This window comes from Xiphophorus hellerii, chromosome 23 (genome assembly GCF_003331165.1).
Source record: "Xiphophorus hellerii strain 12219 chromosome 23, Xiphophorus_hellerii-4.1, whole genome shotgun sequence".
Classification (NCBI taxonomy): Eukaryota; Metazoa; Chordata; class Actinopteri; order Cyprinodontiformes; family Poeciliidae; genus Xiphophorus; species Xiphophorus hellerii.
The window spans coordinates 4773335-4791471 of NC_045694.1; the positions used below are offsets into that span (position 1 = coordinate 4773335).

General features: G+C 36.9%; 1 protein-coding gene across 2 annotated transcripts in view; it reads left to right on the top strand.

Moving 5' to 3' along the window:
- fat4 (FAT atypical cadherin 4) overlaps window positions 1-18137 on the top strand; it is a 130172-nt gene that overhangs the window by 61576 nt on the left and 50459 nt on the right. For both annotated transcript variants that reach the window (XM_032554567.1, XM_032554566.1), the window contains exon 2: window positions 9259-9390. In XM_032554567.1, coding sequence (XP_032410458.1) covers window positions 9259-9390 — 132 coding nt within the window. The remainder of the gene's footprint in view (window positions 1-9258; window positions 9391-18137) is intronic.

Consider the following 18137-nt stretch of genomic DNA (forward strand, 5'->3'; position numbering starts at 1 on the left):
CAGACTGCAGTTACGGTCTCCTTCCATTTTTAAGAAGCCTTTTAAAAAGGACAGACAACCGATAAAGCGAAAATACAATTCGTTCCTTATATCTTCAAAGCATAGCTTTTCACAAATAGGCTAATTATTTTGTTTTTGAGCTTTCATCTCACACCAAGGAGAGAATGCTTGTTTTGATGTTCTTCTAACCTCTCAGTGCGTGGATTCGCAGCGTGCTTCATCTAATAGGCTATGGTAATTTGGATGATGGTTTTGAATTATGCTTCACCTTGAAGGGGACCTAAATCTCGCCTTGACTCCATTAGCTCTACTCTGATCTTGGCCTGATTAGATTTCCCATCCCGCTCTCACAGGTAAGACTGAGAGTCAGTTTATAAAGAAAAGAAGAACTTCTCGCAGATACAGGACTCTAAATATTGTCACCACGTCATGATTTGTTTCCACTCTGCTGTGTGTGCATGAAGCAACGGTTTGGCCCCTGTGACCTGCTAGGTTGTTGATACCGTTAGGATTATGTATCCTGTAGGAATGCTTGTAGGGAACCTCATTTGGCAGGAGCTCACACAGAGCTTGAGGGGGGCCTCCTGTAGACAAACAATCTTTTAGCAGTTGGTGAAGTGGCCCACTGAGAGGAGACTGATCCCCTTTATTGAAAGCACTTGTCTCCTTGTTGGTTGCACAAAGTGAAGGTGCTCTGTGATAATATACAGACTCTACTTTTGTTTTGTCTGTTTCTAACTTGGTCAGTTTTTTTGGCTACAGAAGATTTTCAGGGGGATATGATCCTATCCTGGTTTCTCTCCTGCACTTTGCGATTCGGTTTGGCAGACGACCAGCTTTGTCTGCTTATTGCCCTGGCACTTTCCCATTGGATTCCTCTCTCCTGAGCTCGCATGCACTTTGCTCAGCCTGATGACTGCGGTTGGAAGATGGATTACTCTGCAGGCATTTGTTTGACAGATCGAGCCAGTTGCGACTGTACACGTGCTGAAGAAGCTGTGGAGAAGAGATTGGTTTGACCTTGTCGTAACTGTTTAGATGTGCTTCCTGGTGTTGTTAAAACACCAAATCAGGATTGCGCTTTTACCAATGCCCTTGACCTGCAGAACCCTTGAGGTTTTAAGCTTCATAAATCTGGACCCAAGAGCCTGTGACGTTTAGTCTAAACATTTAAAACAACTTTAAGGAGACATGGTGGTGGAGGTGGAGATGAAGTGAAATAATGATCATCTTCGTCTCCAGAGCTCCAGCTGGTCAGTTACCCCACCCCAAATGTGGACTTTCTTAAGCTTATTACCATCTTATTACTTATTTTACATAGCATGAAATGTATCACATGTGCAGCAGTCCTTATTTATGTTTTTGAGAGTAAAACAACCAGAAATGTCTGTAGAGATTTTCTAGACAGTTTATAATCAGTTTCCAATGTGGAGATTTTTTCGCCAAGTCCAATGATCCCGGTGTAAGAATTAGGAATGCATGTTTTTACAAGATGTAAGAGGGTTGTTGGAAAGTTCTGGAAGTTCATTTGTTGAAGAAGTTCTGTGAATTATTTGGGATGTTTTGAAATGATCTCCATGTCTACAGTTTCTTGAAGTGTTCAAATTTAGTAGTTCGTATGCACAGGGGTAGGATAAAGATAACCTCCCACCCTTCCTTTCAGTGTTTCTCTCCAAAGATTCTAAAAAAAAAAAGCATTTCAATATTGAGGTCTGTTTGTGAGCAGATGGGCTCAATGTTAACTGGATGATTGTTGGATGTAAAGCAAGCTCAAATCATAACTCCTCCACCACCATACTCCACATATGAAGTCTTTTCATTTGATTTTCTCCGTACATATTTGGTGATATACTGTATTACCAAATACGGTATCTGTACTTCGGTCTCATTTATACTAAATATGCTGTTCCAAAAGTCTTCATTCAGATCTATTTCTGCTGACTAAAAGTTGTGTTAGCATTTCCTTTTCTCCTGGCAACTTCTTTGATTGAGCAACACTTGTTTATTCTATAATCAAACTATTATAAAATATCTTATTTTCCATGCAAATTGTGGGAATATGTAGATTTTTTGAGCTTTATATGATTTGACTTTGTGGTGAAATTGCTGAGATATCCTATCCTCAAACAATTTCCTTCATGAATAGTCTTTCTCTGGGTAGAACAATGGATTTCAAATTTCAAATGGACTTATAAGAACTTATTAATTTGTAGCAACAGATCCCTCTATGGTCATTAATGATGTTTTTGGCATTGTTTTAAATCATAAATCAGTGCATCTCAGCAGCAACGTGCCATAACCCTCGTTAACAATCAAGTCACTGTAAACCAGCCATGTTCAGAACCTTGAATACTTTCAGTTTTGGATGTTTCACAATCAAATAGTTTGTAGCACTTCGGTGATAATGACAAAAAAGATGATAAAAAAACATTTACTTCTCTTTTAGGTAACTACCTCCTACAACATTCAAGATGCCACATACTTAAAGAAATGTGATTTATATTACTAAAGTGCACATAAAGATTTTATTTAATCATATTTTTGAATGTATTGATATTTTATGATGCTCTCGTGGAAAAAACAGGGCAGAAATATAAAAATCAGTTTAATTTATTGTAGCAACGATAAATCAAAATTCTTATCATGACAAGAAATCTTCCATGGAAAATAATAAATTATACGTTAAATACCCATTCCTACCTTCTTGTGGATTCATGGGTTATTCCCAGGTACTCCAGCTTCCTCTCACAGGCCAAAAATATGCATGTGTACGTTATTACTTCTCCATAAATTGCACTTATTATAGAGTGTTTTTGTGCATGGCTTATATTGCTCTATCATCCTTCTTTTTGAACACATGCAAAACAATGAGGCAATGTGAATCTGTTGACTCCTGGAGACAGAGCATAATAACCAGTGGAAATCAGAGTCAGACTTTGAATCCAACTAGTCAGCTCCAGCTAATGAGTCTTAATCATTTTGAGATGGCGAGTTCCTGCAGGAGGCGCACGCAGCTCTGTTCTGCATTTTTATGATCTGATGATGTCAACATTTACAGGCCAACTGTTGCATCGGCTGCATTAAGAGCTCTCAATATTTTCCATCAGGCTTGGAGGATATTTTTACTGCTAATAATGATGTGGATTTTACTCAGAGGCTGTTAGTGAGCAGTAGTGCAGGCATGCACTGTGTTATTCATTTATAATGCAAACCATTACTCACCTAATTAATCAGGCTTTCCACCAGTTATTAAAAGCAACAGAGCTGGTAACTTCTAAAATATGTGCACTGCAGCCTGCATGAAATCCTGCTTAAGAAAAGGATATCTTGCTGCAGCCGTCTGTCTGTCATTCTGCTTTGGACTTGGTAGAACTGCAAGTGAGTGTGATACATTTGTTGAGAAGGAAAAATTTATAAACTGGTGCTGCTTTATTTTTAAAGTCATAGAGAAAGTTACTTGCTTGCTTTCCTTGATGAAGGTGACACTTTCCTGTAACCATGAAGTCTGTTCTCTTCTCCTTTTCTGGAACAACCGCATTTGAGCTCATTTTGTTCCTCTTGAACCCTGTCTGTTCTTTGATTTTTTCTAATAAACTTCTGCAAGTAAAGTGATGAGAACCTAAAGGGTTAGATTCTCCCGATTCTCATCCAAGCAAAAGTATAGATAACCCTTCAACTTTCTCACATTTGGTCACATTACAAACATAAACATCAAAGCACTCCATTGAGACTTTAAAGCTGACCCGATGTGCAAAATTCACTTTTTGCACATTTTTCTACTTTCGTTCGGGCCTCTAATGCTTTGAAACAGAGCAAGTGCTAAAAAAAGCCCCATCCAGTCATTTTCTGGCATTAAGTTAATGTTTATTGGTGTCTGGAAAACAAGCCATGTCAAAACCTCACGATTGTTAAGTCACAATTTATGGGCACTGTGCGGTTACCTAGCAACCCATCCAGAGCTTGTCAGCTGAATTTACCATTGTATGTGCAGTGCATTGACTGCTGGAAAAGATAAGTGTTTTAATCCTGACTGCATCCTTGGTGATTGTGCAGGTAGCTCTACTTCTGCTTTACAAAGATGTATGATTGTATATTGCACATCTCTTTTGCAGCCATTTTCATGTATATAATGTGTGGGTGTATGTTACGGTCACTGTAAACACTAAGTTGGTCAGCAGCAGTTTACTTGCATTTAAAGTGACTAAATCCTAAAACAGCTCATTCCGAAAGAAGCTCAAAATAGGCAGAACTGAGCAGATTAAAATCTCATTAGAAATATTTTGTGCAAAAAAATGTAATGAACTTTTTTATTATCTACTGACCTATTCTAACTCAGGTTTAAAAGAAAGCATAATAGGTCATCTTTAAGTTGGTAGACCAACAAAGTAGTGCACAACTGTGAAATAGAATGAAAACAATACGTAGAGACAGATTTTCCACCAAGATTTGCAAATATAAAAAAAACAAAAAACATCTGCAAAGCCATGTGGTTCCAAAGGGTTGGGAAAATAAATGTCTTTCTGTAATTTGAGTAAAATGAACCTGTAAATTTAAATTTTATGAGCGAGAACACAGAGCAACATATAGAATTTGAGCTCAGACATCTAAATCATCTCGCCTGTCATTCCAACATATATCACACAAGCGTTGGGAATTTTTCACGAAGATGAATTCATCACAGCTGAGTTGAAGCTCCGGCCTCAACTTCTTGGACAAATATCCTCCATCACTTACAGTCTCGGCGTGTGAATCATTCATACCTCCCCATAAATAATAAAACCCTGGCAGCCAGTTAGCAGCACCTGCAACTTGAAACAGTAGTTCGTGAAACACAATCTTATTGCTTGTAAACTAATGTGTTTCACCTGCCTGGGCCATGGCGTCTGGGTTTGAGGGAACAAACTCTCTCTTCCCGCCTGTCCCCCCCCCCACACTTCACTCCCTGTCCTGACCTTGCTTCCTCTTCCTCAGATAAATTCTTCACCAAATTCTCTTTGATACATCGCTGTCCCACAGGGGCCTGGCTAGTGCAAACTGGAAGCATGAAGTGTAATTATTTCTAAAAACTGCATTTCTGCACTAATTAGTTCACTCCTCAGAAGTTGGCCTTGCATTATTTACACATCAAGGGGGACATGCATGGAGATAAATATTCATTGTTGACTTTGCCCCCGCTCCCTCGGCTCTGGCGCAAGTTGAGTCAAGAGCCGCTGTCATTGTGACTTGTTTATGCGACTTCTGCATCGCTGGTGCCCCAGAACATAATCCGCCTTGTTCTCCTGTAATTATCCCCACTCAAGCTGACAGATTGACACCGACTCATAGTGGGCTTAATAAGTGGACAACATCCTCTTCCCGCGTGGCCCGATCAGTTGAATGGCTTCTGAATGAGGTGATTTGTCGTAATTGTGACCTGTGACCTGAATGTGCCACGACACCAAACAGCAGAGGCGCCTTCATCACGTTAGGCTGTGGCACCGTTTCAGCAATCTTCCCCTCCAACTGTTCGATTCTGGGCCGCCTTTAATGAGACAGGCTGAACTGACTCCAGAGCGAGTCAGTGGCAGCTGTTGTTCCGAGTTTCCTGCATCTGTTGGCTGGAAGGCAGATTTGTAGGACATTTAAAGACAGCTTTTCCTGTTAAAAGCACAACATGAAGTGGTTCCTCTGTCTGACCTTCTACTTGGCCTTGAGGGCCATTGTTTGCCTTTTCAGTTCCTAATAGGGACTGTTGTTTTAGAAACCTACACCTAGACTGTTGGTGCCTTACAGATGTCTGTTTTTACAACTTTTCATATCAGATGAGGACAACCTGTGTAAATACAAACTGCAGTTGTAAAACAATGATTCATTTGTTGAAGGGAAAAATTGCTTCCCAGACCAACCTGGTCCTGTTAAAATGGTAATTACCCCATAAACCTAATTACTGGTTGTGCCCAAAAGGGCTCGAGTTTAAGGTCACGCAGTGATGTTCTATTTGAGAATTTTCTGCTAGCGGGCAGAACTTCTGGTTCCTTCCAGTTTTAAATTGTGTTCATTTTAGTCTGTAGTTTCAACTTTAATCTCTCTTAAAAAAGCTATTTTAAACGTCTCAGTTTTCACCTGAGACGTTTTCATTTCCTTTCTGACTGCCTAGATGAGCCATCAATGTTCTCTTTGAGTAATTTTGGTGGGCCAGGTTTTCTTGGGAAGGTTCATCATGTTTTCTCCTTCTGTAGATGATGGTTCTCACTGTTGTTTCACAATGGCTTTTAGATCCTCTCCAGGCAAATATTTACTATATTGTACTTCATCTTGTCAGAGAGGTTCTTCTTAATGGATTTATTGGTTCTCCAATAGTTTGGCAGTTTTCTGATAACCAGACCCAGGCAGTTTTCTGGCCTGGGTCTGGTTCATGAAAATAAATCACATTTCATTTCTGATTTAACAAAATAAATCAGTTTTTCTGCTCAGACTGCTGTCCGATTTTAAAATTTGTTAGGCGATTAAACACATTTAAGTGTTACAAAAAAGCAAAATTGTAGGAGGAAAATGTTTTCACAACTCTGTATTGTACATTTTCCAGCTCAATTATTGTTGTTCTTTCTTCTTAAAAATGCATATTTTTTTCTGAGCATCTGTTATAGGAAGTTGGGCAACAAAGGTTCAAGAATGCTAAAGAAATTACCATAATCACTGTCAACATTAATGAAGAGCCGATCATTGGAAACTTTAAGCAAGGCTTTTTTGTGTTTATAGAAGCAATAAACACATAAAATGCACCAAAATGTCTGTTATGATTCCAGAGCTTGCCATGTTTACTGGCTTTGAAATCTATATTTGTTTTAGAGGATGAAATGGTGGGGACAGGAGTCTAAGTTGTGGTATATGACTGGAAATTTAATATTGCTACTCTAGACTTGGAACTGAAACCATAAATGTCTCACTCTCACTGTCTCAAGAGTTTCCACTTTCACCCAGACTACTGGACACTAAACCTTGTATAATTGCCTTTTTGCTGCTGAGCTATAAGCAGGTTGGAACTATAAAAAGCTTCTTTGATGTAAAGAGTTTTCCTCCATAATTTGCTTTATTGGCTTTATAGTAGATTTGGGGAAAAACGTTCATAGAGTTGGAGTCTGATGCCAGTAAACAGGAAAACTCATAACTGAATAGTTAATCCCAGTAATTTGAAAAAGGTTTGTTTTTTTTAGGTTAAGCCATATTTATGTAACACATCAGCTTGTCAACAATACCATCTTCATTATTTCAACCCTTAAATCTTGTTCAGGTCAATTTATCCAAACCAAACCAAAGAATGCTTCACCACCAGCTCTATTGGTGGCAGACCTTCTCTAAATGTGAATCTTTAAGGATCCTCATGCGGTCCCCATGTGGTTCTGAGTGAAATAAGGAAAAAAACACCATACTTTGATTAACATGAAATCTCGTAATTTATATAAATAGCTGACCTAATTGCAGGTTTCGCTCACACCACTTCTCCATCTGTATTGAATCTAACTTTTCAGAGTGAATCTCTTTGTATGCAGGGCAAAGTTTATCCACATGGGGGGTCTGTGGTCTACTGTAATATGTGTTTATTTTGTTTTGGAGGACTTGAAAGTGAAACTCCCTGAGCTGCAGTTAGCTTGCTCTGCTGCTACACTCACTGCTTATCCCTGCGGAAATATGCCTGAAATTAATTTTTAAAGAGTTTGATTAGCATAAGCTCCAGTATTAATGGAGTGTTTATATATCAGTAATAGGAGGTTATGATCCAATAGTTTGTTATTGTTTATTTTTATTTGAAATCAGTAGATATACTGCAATAGAAAGACAAAAACATTTTGCCCTTATTTTTAATGGGTTTTACTTCTACTGCATGTTTTATGTTTTATTTCTTTGCAATTACATAATTATTCAATTATTCTCTATTTTTCAATCAGTGTTGTTTTATTACTGTTTAATTATAGTCATTGAAACAATCTCTAATGAAGTTGATTTTGTTGCAAAAGTTTAGGCTTAGTTAAGCAAAAATTATTTTGTAAATATTTTTCTTTTTATAAGTCACAAAATCTATGATACTTATTTTCATTTTCCTGAAAGCTTCATATTGAGTTACTCCACTTTTTTTTTCTCCATTAGATACTGAACCACACTTTTATTGATGCAGCTTAATAAACTCCTGCTTTCTTTGTTGGCTTGAATGGGGCAAATATGAAAACACAGGCTAGATGGAACTTTGGATAAAACTTAATAAAAAATTAATTTTGAGCTAAGCCAAAACTAAATATAAAGTCAGACTCTTTAGTCCATTTCACTGTACCACAGCCTTATCTGTGTGGTTTAATAAGTTCTTTTGCTGTCATAGTTGGGTAAAAAAAGAGAAAGACACATGTGACAGAGTGCAGCCAAAGCTAAAGTTATCACATATGTTACTTTACCAACAGCTAAGACAGTTCATAGACACAGTGCAATCCTTATTTAAGCCACATGTTCCGGTTTGAATGGTAACATTTATATTTCTTACAGTATAACAAATCAAAACAGAATTAATTAAGTATTTATTAAATGTTTTATAGCTTTGTTTTGTCTTTACGAAGCCAAAAGAAATAGCATTATAACCATAACTGTACAAAAAACACAAGATTGAAGAATATATTTAATAAACTAACCCTCCGTGTTTTTCTGTTGGTATTGAGTGTTTGTACTGTTAAACTGTATTTTATTTTGCATCAAGGTCAGATATCCCTTCATTCAAAAGCCACTTTGCAAACCTAAGATGTGCAGCCACACTTTTCTTACAAAGTAAATGCGTTCTCCTTTCAAACCTTACAAACAAACAAGTCATTTTGACAATTTGTTTCACCTGACCCTGAAGTGTATTTGGTGTTATACAAACTTCTTGGCTTTGTTTTTGTTTTGTAAATGATCGCAATGGGTATTGAATAATAGAAACTGAAAATGTTTCACTGTGTGCCGAGGCTAAAGCTGAAAAAATGTAGATTTTCTTTTTCTCATCCCTGTAGACCTTGCTAACTTCTTTTTCACCTTTCCACAACACCTCATAATTTCAGTTTTTCTCTCATTTTATTATTGCTGGAATTAAATAGCAGCACATTTGTTCTGCAAGTGTAGCTCCTTCATCTTATGAAATCCAAGAAGGCACAAAAGGTTACTGCTTTGCTGTGATCTCTGCAGCTGCAGCAGGTAGAATGCAGCCATTTGGCAAAGTTTTAATAAAACACTCTGGCGTTTCCTCTTCTTCCTCCTCTGCAGGTGGAGATCACTCTGCAGGACATCAATGACAACCCACCTGTTTTTCCTAATGATATTCTGGATGTGACCATTGAGGAGAATGTTGGAGATGGCTTCAAGATAATGCAGCTAACAGCCACAGATGCAGATGAGGTAATGACTCCCAAACTTTCTTTTCTGTCTGACTGCTTTTGTGCTTCACTGTGCCCATTTTCCATTTAGCTGCTTCCAGAATGGATGTAAGCAATTTGAAATAAAAATGTGATCCAAATAGTTCTTCAAGCAACACTAAATTCAATTAGGTCACATTTTATTAGCAACAATTGGAAATTGTAAACCAGAAAAGTCATTGAAATAAAATGTTAATTTCCAGAAAGCTGTGGCTCAGTTGTGAATATTTAGCCATAAAGATCAGCTTGAGTGATTGATTTCATTATTATCTATCCAAACCAGGCCTGCACTGTGTGAAATCATGGCTTTAGAGCATCATTGTGATTAACCACATTTTTGGTTGAGTTTTATTGGAATGAACCTGTAGAGCAAATAATTCACTAGAACCTGTCTGACAACATGCAGTACCAAAGTAGTACCAATCTAAAATACCTATCAGGCTAAAATAATTTCAAAGCCATTTCTAAATCATTGGGACTTGAGTGAAGTACATTGAGAGTGACTATTCACAATTGAAGGGAACATGAAACAGGGATGAATCTTCCAATAAGGCCTACCAAAATGACTCCAAGAGCACACTGATGACTCATCCTGGAGATTATAAAAGAACATTTCAAGCTCAACTGAGCTTTAGTTAGGACCAGGCTTCATGATTCAACAGACTGGCTAAAAACAGCATGCACGGGATGCACTGATATTGAAAACTAACACATGGACTACCCTTACATTTACCAAATAGCAACTTGATGACTTCCAAGATAATTTTCAAAAAATGACATTTTTGTGAATGTGTGTTTTACATTTTATCCAGTGTTAAACTAACACAGCATCTGGATTACAGAAATTCCAAATACTGGAATTTCTGTAATCCAGAAATATGTTTATATGTTGTATATGCTTTTTTTGTTTTGTTTTTTATTAACAAATATATGCTTTTCATATATTTGTTAAAACTGTCACTATATTGTGACAGTATGAGACAGTTAATCTGTGAAAAGATCGATTTCCTCCAATTTTTCCCAGTACTAATATTGCAATCTGCAGAAATGCACCACTCCCATTCAAAAACAACCAGTCAGATCCAGGAAGATGATCTTAGATCATCTTCGATCTTAGATCTTAGATCTTAGATGATCTTAAACACATTTTTTATGAAAGTTCCATACTGCTGCTTTAAGGAGAATCTCCAACAATCAGTCCATGACAACAATGATATGAAACCATATCAACAAAGAATTGCTTAAGACCGCACAATGAAGGTTTTGGAGTGGCCTAGTCAAAGTCTGGTTTTAATTCAGATTTAGATTCTGATGCCTGACCATTCATGGTCAAACTAAAGCAACTTTGCAAGGAATACAGAGTCAAAATTATTTTTTAACAATGTAAAAAACTCATTGGCAGTTAAAGCAACCACATTTTGGCAGTTAATCCCGCCAAACCGATGAGGTTTAGACTACAAGTACTTTTTCACCTAGGGCCAGGTTGGTCCAATTCACTTAAATAACTGTAATACTGGTAAAAACCCTGTTAAGGAGAGTTCCAGCCCCCTATTATGACTGTGTCTTTGTGAAGTCAGTCGTTTTCTTTACTTCAACAGCATCCCTCTCAGTAATCTGAAGCTTTCTTCTTCAGCTGCTTCACGCAGATGTGGACGTTAAATTCTGCAGGAGGTAAAATGCAGGCCTTGTAGCACCTCAAAATGTCTGCAGTCCCTTCTTCAAACCAAAGGACACATTTTAAGTTGATGAAAAAAGTCAAGTCATAGAGAGGAGAGAGATTAGAAAGAAGTCCTTTGGACTCGGATTCAACTTATGAGGCCACAGATTTTTATGGCACAGCTGTTGCCTCACTCCCTTCTCCTTGCTCTAAATGTGAGAAAAGTCACACAAAGACCTACAGTCTTTTTTTTACCAACAGGATTTAGGTAGGTTATTTGATTTTAAATCAATTATGAGAGCCAAAGAATTCAAAGTTTTAATCGTAGATGTTTTAATATAAGGTATTAAATCCATGGTCACTTTTCCTTGTGTGAAGTTATGAAAAGCCTGAGCTGTGCAACTTATGATCTCTGTTTCGAATTAAATACATTCCCTTAGAGGTCTGCATATAACAAATGATTGGAGACTTATGTAAAATAACTTAGCGGAGAGAAGTCAAACCTTGTTTTGATGCAGAAATTGAAATAAACAAGAGTACAACTTCAAGGAGCCTATTTAGGATTTACAGATTATAGTGATGTTTACTCCAAACTGCAGCGCTCCCATGAATAGATTGCTAAATAGAAGCCTGTATTTTATCCAGGCTCTCTTCAGAGCCAGATATGAATCCAGCCAAGTCTTTGCCCACATCCTTATGCAGGAAACTAAAGTTGCGCTGACACTCAGCGTTCAGAGCACATCGGTGGGAAAGCCACATTCGCGAAGCCAGCATGGAGTAGCCAAGAGTGCAAAACGTTGGCCAGTTAAAGGGCTGAGTTCAGACACCATAATGATCCCATCCCATTTAACAGCGCTACATGTGGGATTCATGTGTGAGGGGATTTCAATATTGGTTCAACGCATCCGTTTTTCCGCACTCACATTTCTAGTTGTGTTTACATAAAATCAATAAAAACAACTATGTCTGCTTGAAAATGTTTCTTATTGGCTTTCCTGCCCTTTCAAATTTAAATCTTTTATTAGAGGTCTGACTGGAAGTAATAACTTGAATATGGCATGGTTGTTGGTGCAATATACCTGGTCTGAGTATTTCAGAAAGTAGTTATCACTATTTCTCTCTGGTTAGCAAATAATGATCAGTAAAATAATACATTTCCAGTTACTGGCAATTGCGTGGGTGAAAACGCCTTGTTGATGTCAGAGAATTGGCAAATTGGTTGGAGAAAATAAAAAGCCGCAGTTACAACCACGCCAGGTAGAATACCATCCCTGAACACACAACTCTTTAAAACCTTAAGCAGATGGATTAGAGCAGCAGAAGGCACCACTTCTGCCAGCTGAAAACAGCAAACCAAGACTACAATTCGCACAAGCAAACCAAAACTGGGTGACATCAGATTAGAAAAACTTGCCTGGTCCAATGAGTCTTTAGTTCAGCAGTGATATTCAGATAAAGCCAGAATTTGAAAGAAAAAAAAATAAATTAAATAATGAGAACATAGATCCATCCTGCCTTTTATTGATGTTTTAAGTTGTTGTGATGCTGTTGGTGAGTATTTATGTATGGTAGAATATTCAATCATTTCAATGAGCTATGATGAAGAACCACACAGCATTCTGGGGGATGTAGAGAGAAGAAGGTTTTAGCTACTCAAACTCTCAAGACTGGCTAAGAAAGGTTGCTGGCATCAACTATTTCACTCAATCTTTGGTTACCTAGCAACAACCTGCCGAGTAACTTGTGGTTACCTAGCAACAACTTGTTGAGTAACTGTCACGGCAGCAGTTTCTGGTTTCAGCACCGTGTCTCATAGTAGCTTAAAAATACATTTAAAAAACTGTGAGAAAAAACTGTGGATAAAACAGGAAAGGTCAAACCTTTCCTGTTTTGAAAGGTTTGATATATATATCAAACCTCTGATATATATTTCAGATACTTATATATCTGAAATATAAGTATTTCAGATATTTAAAACAAAAAAACAAATCAATAATTATCAATATTGATGGATATAAAACCATTATAGTGTAATGACTTTTTATCCATATAGTCCAGCCCAGCATACTAGCAAGATGCAGCTAATGAAACGACCAGTGAGTGTATTTCGAAGACATGAAAAAACATTGAATTAAACACATACACTGCAGCAGCTTGGTCCAGTTTTTTTCTAACAACTTCTCTATCCTTGAGCTGTCATCACTTGTTTTCTAGGAGTTTGTGTTGTGATTGGGTATGTGTCCCTGCTGGCAGTCCTTGCTTCACACCTTTCACTTCTCTTAGTAGCTAAGAGCCATCATCTGCTAAATGAATTCCCTATGCCCCAGTCTGGTGCAACATCTTCTCAAAACACCACAGTTTAACTGGTCGGCAGTGTCCTCCTTTATAACAGCCTTCTCTCTCAAAGGGGAACTATAAAGCAGACAGCCAGAGTCAAGGTCAGAGGGCTGAGCAGTGGTGTATTTGTGTGCATGGAGGCTCTTATGGTTGTGAACTGAAAGAAACCAAACTATTTGGGGAAGGTAAATGAATTAAAATGACAGCAGAGATCTTTTTATAGATCTTTGTGCTCAGATGAGCCCCCAGCTCAGCATCTCCCACCTTTTCTTGCTCTGCCTCTGAACCATATCAGAAAATTAATTGGCAAACCATGGGTGTTGGGTTCCGGACCACGGCGCAGGTGGCTAATGGGATTGCCAGATCCGGAGCAAATGATTGATGACAGCAGGGTCCTTAGATGAGCAGAATTTTGCTCTCCTTCCTTTTTTTCCATTGGACCTGGAACCTAGACAAAGTTCTGGTAATGCAATGAGAGACAAGGTCAAGAAGACACAGTTTCTAAAGAAGCACTCACTCACAGCACAAAAAAAAGATAAGAGTAAGTCATGAACTTATCCTAACAATGCCGAGTCTGTCTAAAGTTTTTGGCTAAAAGGTCTTAAAAGAGTCGAAAAGGAAAAATGTTTTATTTGATTTTGTGAGAGACAAGCTTTATCTTTTATCCAATCCAGCCAAACTGTTATAACATTAAGTAAATGCTAAAAATCTGTTCCACTTGCACGTAACTTTTTATTGTCTCAATGCGCAGGGCTCCAGCAGCGGGACGCCAGCAGGACTTTTACAGACTGCTGCTATGAAGTTGCTTAGGCTGTGCAACGTTTGACCTGTAATATCGATAAGACTTTATTAATGCTCTGTCAAATTTTACAAGTGTTCAGCAGTTAGTATGTAGCTTTGGTAAATATTTTTTATTTCAACTTTTTCAGATTCTAATTGCAAACTACAATGGTTTTTTTTTCCATTTTATACAATTACAGTTGTAAAATGGAAAAAAAAAGATTCTTACACAAACAAATAAAAGAAATCAGCCTCCCTGGATCAATACTATGCACCTTTAGTTGCAAACATAGCTGCAACTAAAGGTGCAGCTATGTTGGGTTGTGTCTTCACTAGATTTGTAAGTAAGGAGACAGAATTTTATTTTTTGAACAAAGACTTTATTTTATCAGATCAATATTCAAAATCAATGATTAATACAATAAGTCAGAAACAACAATTTCCAATACAACCAGACAAACAGTTCAACAACAACCAAACAAGTCGGCGAGCTGAAGATCAAGGATTTTTTACATGGGGGATGAAATAAAGGAAAAATCTTTCTCGAGTGACTTTTGTCTTTATTATAACGGAGATATGTGTTAAATCTACATATAAAATATGTGCCTGTGTGTTTACATTTATCTTACTTACTACAATATTAATTGGAAATATGTCTTCAAAGGGTTCCATCTTTTCTTAAATAAGTCAGTGGACAAGTTTAATTTTGCTGTTATTTTCTCCATCGTATAAACGTTCACTAGTTTCTCTTTCCATTGATTTACAGTAGGGGGTAAAAGTTTATACCAACATACTGTTATCATTTTTTTGGCTACGAGAACAAGGATTCCAAAGAAGTACTGTTCTTCTTTATTTAAATTATTTGGGGGAATTCCCAGGGAGACAGAATTTTGACCTTCCTCCTTTGCAAAGTAACCCAAGCTCATAGTGACTGGATATAAAATGTCCATAGGTAAATATTTTCAAGCTGTAAAACTCTATTACGTTAAAAATGATCCATTAAATTTAACAAATGGACTTTGGCTGGGCCATTCAAACATACTTGCAGTTCTGGCTGCATGAATATGAACCTCTGTGCCTGTCCGAAGTCCTTTTGCACCCTTGGTCACCCTGTATTTAACTCAATCTATCTTCTAATTGTCTCTGACCAGCTTTCCTGTCCTTGCTAAAATTTTTCCACAAAACATAGCGCATTGCATTTAGGGCAAAACATAGCTTTTAATTTTCTCATCTGACCTTCTGACATGTCTGCCTACATGTCCTGTGGCAAACTGCAGTCAGGACTTTTTATGGCTTTCTTGCAACATTTTTTTTCTTCTGATTCATCCATAAAGTCCTGACATGTACCGTTTCCAAGAAACAGTTATTCTGTTGAGAAATGCTTCCACCGGAGTTGTAGATCTCTGCAGCTCCTCCAAAGTTACATGGGCTTTTTGGTTGCTTCCCTGATTAAGGCCAGGTCCTTTCTTGGCCTGTCAGTTTAAATGGACAACTGTGTGGCAGTAGGTTTGCATTTTGTCATATTCAATTTTTAGATGATTGATTGGTATGATCAAAAGCTTTGCATATTTTTTATAACCTTACGGAGCTTTAAAATTCTCCTTAATTTTATCCCTGACCCGTCTTTGTCATGAAGTTGATTATTTCCCTCTAACAAACTGTTAAGCCCTCCTGAAGGAAATAGGTTGTTCTGGGTTTTATTTAGGAGTATCACAGTATAACTTTCCTTCCATTTCATAATAATTTGCTACTTTGCTTTGGCCCTTTACATAAAATTAAAATAAACTGTGCAGAGGGTTAAGGCTGGGAACTCACCAAGAACAGCTGAACTTTTAGCAGTTTCCAGGTTGTGTTGGAAAGAATAAAACTAAATTATGAAAAAAACATTTTTTCCCACACTTTATTCACAGTTCCATCTTGGAATAGAGAAACTTTGATTTTCCTAAATTTAATGTCTAAAATAAACATTGTGTTTAAAAAATAAATGTAAACAATATGTCTTGTTTCTATATATCTGTCAAACATTTAATGGGTGAAATATGGACAGATGATAGAAAATGTCAAAATTTAATGCTGAGTGAATATGTGAATATTTTTAAATAATGCAACATAAAAAACTCTGATTGGACCACTTTATTTTCAGGATAAGAACAAACAGATGCACACTTGCTCATCCAGCTTTGTAAGTAATGGGGTAGATTAAATATGAAAATACATGAAATGTAAAAAAAATATACAGAATTAATAGAAGATATGAGTTGGAAATTTTGAAAAGGCACCTAGGAACCCTGGCAATACTATTAAAATGGCTATTTAAAATCGAGATTATGTGAGCATTGTCCAGCAAGCCAATAAATATGTCAATATAAAACAACCTAATGCAACACTTCTCTTTATTAGCCACCCCATTGTTCAGATAGGATCAGACAGCGTTACATGGACATCAGGCAGAGCTGAAAGAGTCTCTTTTAGTTTAACTGTAACTGGAACCTTTGGTTCTTCTCAATGAATAGCAGTAAGCTTTTTGAAGTCGCATTAGCTTTTTTGGCAGAAGATACAAAAGAGAGACAGTTGTCTGATCTTTCATTGTCCCAACACAAATATAAACGTCAAGCTCTGTCGCCAGGCCCATTCACATGTCATATCACATTTGGTCCTCTTCTCCTGTTCCAAAGCCGCTTACCACGGCCATCTTGAATATCATGGAGCCTGTATCTTTCTGAAGCAATATGGGACCAGGTAATTGATTTTGTAAAGGAAAACTACGAATTCATACAACATGAACAAGGCTTATGGAACAAAATCTAATTTTATATGTTTTTGTTTGTCTTATCATAAATATTTTTTTGTGAAACTGTGTTTTATAATAAATATACACTCTGATTGTGGGTAGACTTCCTCTAATCTGCTAATGTGGAAATAGCAACGTAAATTTTTTATTCTGCACTTTTGCTAGTTTAGACAAAACCTAAACTACCAGTTTTTGTTTAGTTTGGAAAATATTCAGTACGCTTATCTTCCCAGAAATATATTTTTCCAGATAAAATCTACATGGCTGTTTTGTAAGCTTTCAGTTGGATAAAGTTTGACATCAGGGTTGAAGTTTTGGTTAGCAACTGTTTTCTTCAAGTAGTTAGATGTTAATATTCATGCTCTTATTTTGAATTGGTTGAAAACTGTTTACACAGCAGATATGTTTCCTCTCTTCACATTCTCTTTTTTCCCCAAAAAACTTTATTTCAAAGAAGAAATATACATGAAACATGCACAGTAAAGAACAAAACAAAATATAAATGCGATATCTAATGACATTATGAAACATGTAAATTGTGCTATCAAAATTAAATTGGTGCTCAAGGATTGTAGTCTTTCAAAGGAGAACATGACTTGAATTGAAGTTAGCTCTTTAGCTTTAGCTTCTGTTAAATAGTGTGTTGGTGTAGTGTTTTAGTGTTAGCAGACCTAATGTTTTAGGGTTAGCACAGCTAACATTTAAGTTAGTGGTCACCATACACATTAGGAACATTTTAATAATGTTATTTTTCATGTTGTGTAACTGTTAAGAGCGACTTACAGTGACCTACATACTTTTGGACAGTATGGAGAACCTGGAGTACCTAGAACTCAAGGTTTGTGTCTGTCTATCTGCTTGAGAACTGTATGATAAAAAATTATTAGCAATTTTTAAAAGTGTAACTTAAAAATAAACAGTTTTACCTTAATATTGGGAATTTGTCTAACCTTCAATCCTGCCAACTTTTTAAGGATAACACAAATTACTTTTTTTTTTTATTACATAAGATGAACCTCAATACCTCATGTTTTTAATCCCAAATCTTGTTTGGATCTTCTTTCTGATGGTCATTTTGATTAAAGTCCTTTAACCTTTGTCCTGGTTTTGGTTTCATTATCCGCATTTGTGATACGTTTCGAAAAATCTAAATCACAAGCTCTCT